The sequence below is a fragment of the Tachysurus fulvidraco genome, chromosome 16 (genome assembly GCF_022655615.1).
Source record: "Tachysurus fulvidraco isolate hzauxx_2018 chromosome 16, HZAU_PFXX_2.0, whole genome shotgun sequence".
In the NCBI taxonomy this organism is placed as follows: Eukaryota; Metazoa; Chordata; class Actinopteri; order Siluriformes; family Bagridae; genus Tachysurus; species Tachysurus fulvidraco.
In genome coordinates this window covers 19,535,042-19,538,906 of record NC_062533.1, presented here as the reverse complement: position 1 = coordinate 19,538,906, position 3,865 = coordinate 19,535,042, and the positions used below count along the sequence as shown (strand labels likewise).

Below are 3,865 nucleotides of genomic sequence, written 5' to 3'. Positions count from 1 at the left end.
AAAATAGGAACCAGAGCTTATTCTGTGTTTTTTTTGGGGCTGTAAATGATGACACAAGTCAACTGTGGACTGAACTGTAAGATTTGTTTATTAATTCTTTACTAAACAGAAATTTTAATACAACCAGTGAAGTCATTTAGAGACATCTGTGGTAATGAACATGTTGCAAAAATTTGCTTAAATAGGAACACAAAAAATACACTGTGGTATTTGTTGAATTTGTTAATGTAAATAGTCTGAAAACATTTAAAATAAAGCACTTCTTGGCACATCATCGGTCTGAACATACATTTTTAATCTGATTTAATGTTCAGTGTCTGAAATTTAATTTCAGGTCAAACAGCCACATCTAATCAGTAATGTTGGAATCTTTATATTCAGCCCTCTTTCACTTACAGGCTCTTAATATTTATGGAAAAGTTAATTAATTAATCTGAAATTGCTTTAAAATGGACAAAAATAGTGGTCCACAAAAACAAAAGCCTAATTAAAAACCTTCAATATCAAAAACAATAATATTAGTAGTTTAGAAATCATCTGCACTATTTCAAAGAAAAAATGCTGAGGAAAAAATGAAGATGGCTTTAGTTAAAAAAATAATTTTTATTTAATTTTAACTTGAGCGTAAACGTCTTCATGGCTCTTGGCTCTGGATGTTCTGGAGGATGAAGGTTTTTTAGCAAAACTCACAGCTGCGTAGTTCAATACATCATCATCAGAAGTCTGATGAAGAACAAGAGCTGTTTATTAATCAGAGCAGATTAAAAGTCTAAAATAATGACTACACTGATATTTAGGTGAATAGATTTCTATTAAAATTCTCTGTGCATTCAGATGTGGATTTATTTAACAGAACAGAATCCCAGTTAATAGAAGACTGGATTACCTGATTGGTGGGAATTTGATGGTTGCTTGATGAAGCATCTGAACAATAAGACACACAAGTAAAGATGAAATTCACATCATACAACAACTTTATACAATAACTCTATAAGTAACAACAAATAAAAATAAACAAACCTTTTCTGTGATTTTTATATAAAACTCCAAGCAGAAGTGTGATTACAATAACCGAGAATATATTAGAGGCTATTAAGGGAATAATCCAGTTGTATTCGCCTGAAATGATGAAAATACACAAAATGTATAAATCTACAACTTGTATAAATAAATTGTATGATTTATGAACAGTGAGAGGTTGTCACTGTGGAACATTATGTTATAGACAGTGAAAGAAAGACAAATTATTACCTGTTCTATTGTTGCTGTGTGAACCTCTGTTTGGAGTTCCAGATGTATTACAGTGTGTCTTTTTATCTTTTCAAATACATCAGAAAAGCAGCAGATAAAAATAAATGACCCTAAATATACTATGTGAAATATTCAACATTTAATGCATATGTAGGCATAATTCTGGTTAAAGTGTTGATCTGGAATTAGCAGGTTATATAGTAAAACTGTTTACCTTCAAATTGCAGACGTGTTCCAGATGTGAACTTCAGTAGAGTTCCTTCCAATTCTCCACAGAAATATTCTCCTTTATCATCTTCTCTTGTTTTTTTAATATTGAGATCAAATTTACTGTCATTTACACTAAAACTGAAACGTGTATCATTAAATCCTGGAGCAAATTTGTAGCCCAATTTGTTCTTGTATGGTTTTGCAATAAAACGAGGTAATTTTCCTGAAATCTGTCTGTACCAAACTACAATATCTTTCTTTATGACACTGCTATTGCTACACTCCATAGTTACATCTCCTCCATGCTTTACTGTTATCACGTCAATCTCCTTGATGTCAGAAGTTTTCACTGTAAAAATGTTTAATATTTAATGTCAGTAAATGAGTTAAATATAAAATATTATTGTTTTACATTAAAGTTTCAGAAAGTTACTCACCAGCTGTGAAGAGAGAAAAAAGAGCACAAAGAGCGACAAAGAGTCTGATCATCGTTCCTGTTCACACCAAGTGATCTAATGAACTTGTGTGTTCAGTACAAACCCAGGTCCAGACTCACACCTGATTGGATGATTTGAAGCTGTGGACTGATTTGATTGGTCCATTAGCTGTAATGAGGTTTGAAGCTCACAATGAATTCTTGTCTATTCTGATAGTGTGACGACTCACATGACTTTACAGATATGATACACTGGAGCTTTATCAGTCCTGTGTGCTGAAATCTCTCTGATAGAAGAAGTTTAATGAAGAGCAAAAAATGTATTTTCTAAATATATTTATCTTCAACTTTGAGTCAAACTAAAGAACTTTAAAACTTTACTTTACTTTAGAGCTTCCAGATTAAGCTTAAGCTCCAGTTTTGTACCTTTAATGACCTTAAATATTTATTTACTTTCATATTTTTATAATTAAATATACAAAAACAATCTCTTAATGGTTCCACTTGTTAATGGAATTTTGTTTTCTTTGAAGTAAACACTAATAATAGTATATAGGTTCTCATAAACCTTCTCATATAGGTTCTTATTAATAACTCATAGGTTCTTAACAAAAGTCATGATCTCTTGTAGGTTTGTATGTAACAAATTAACTACAACTGTTTAAGAAACCTTGTTCTGTCTCAGACACGTCTCAAAGATCAGTTATGACCTGGTGCGATCTGGGGGACGTCAGGATGTAGCCCGAACTTTTGCCATGTGCCTTTTGTTCATGTTTTGGTTTGTTCCCTGGAGTTTTGCTTTCTTTATCTTTTTTTTTTTCGGTGGACATCACGCATATGTTCTGGTGGAGGATGCTGCATCACTTCCTGTTTTCCTGTTGACTGCTGGGGATGTTGCAGGGTCGTAGGTTTGCCCTTTTTTGTTGTTTATTTTATTTTGCTCCATGGCAGAGGATTTTTCTCCTTTTCTGGAAGTGGTCTGGCTGCGGCTTGCCGAGATTGTCTCTCTGTGCCTCTGCTGTTGTCGCTTGGTGCTTCTGCTCGGTTGTGGACGTTGCTCGGTTCTTCCCTTATCTATTCCTTCCCTCCTCAGAACACCTGTCCCTTATGTGTATAATCTTCCTTATTTATCTGTGCCATATCCTGAATCTTCATCTTTGTTTTATCTCTGTAATATATTCTTGGTCTGTGTCTTTTTTTATTTCGGTCCCATTAATGAATTCCACAGCACAGGAACAGTAATATTGGTAATATATTCCACAGCACTGGATAGTTTTGAAATACACAGCACAGTAACAGTAGTGTAATCCAAATCATTGAAACAGTAATATTATTCACAGCACAAGAAAAAATAATTCACAGCACCGGAACAGTAATATTAAAAACAGTGTAAAATCTGAGAAGCAAAGTCCAAAAATCTCCAAGGAGATTCAGGAGCCTGACAGGGCTTATTGTACTGGAGACTTCAACAAACCTAAACTCAGAACAGAAACTCCAAAATACTTCCACACGTTACATGCAGCACATGTGGGGACAATGTTTTTTATATTTACATTCACTGCATTTGGGGGGGCACGGTGGCTTAGTGGTTAGCATGTTCGCCTCGCACCTCCAGGGTTTGGGGTTCGATTCCTGTCTCTGCCTTGTGTGTGTGGAGTTTGCATGTTCTCCACATGCCTTGGGTGTTTCCTCCGGGTACTCCGGTTTCCTCCCCCGGTCCAAAGTCATGCATGGTAGGTTGATTGGCATCTCTGGAAAATTTACATTTACATTTGCAGCATTTGGCAGACGCCCTTATCCAGAGCGACGTACATGAGTGCTTAAATCTCTAACATTTAATACATTAATGCTGGCTCACTAGGTTACATACTTAATATACCATGAGTTTAAAACATTTGTTCAAAGTAATGAAATGAAAAAGTGTCAAAGGTTGTGTTTTTTTTGTTTTGTTTTTTTTTTAAATGCAAA

The 3,865-nt window shown here is 34.5% G+C and overlaps 1 protein-coding gene across 1 annotated transcript; it reads right to left on the bottom strand.

Annotated features, from left to right (window-relative positions):
• Positions 1-603: 603 nt before the first annotated feature.
• Positions 604-1,949, bottom strand: LOC125138988. Its single transcript, XM_047801543.1, has 6 exons — positions 1,899-1,949; positions 1,466-1,810; positions 1,252-1,317; positions 1,021-1,119; positions 887-924; positions 604-723 (listed from the first exon to the last, which is right to left on the bottom strand). Exons 2-6 carry the CDS (start codon positions 1,746-1,748, stop codon positions 604-606), a joined length of 606 nt encoding a protein of 201 aa, XP_047657499.1. The 5' UTR covers positions 1,749-1,810; positions 1,899-1,949.
• Between the last annotated feature and the right edge of the window lie 1,916 nt (positions 1,950-3,865).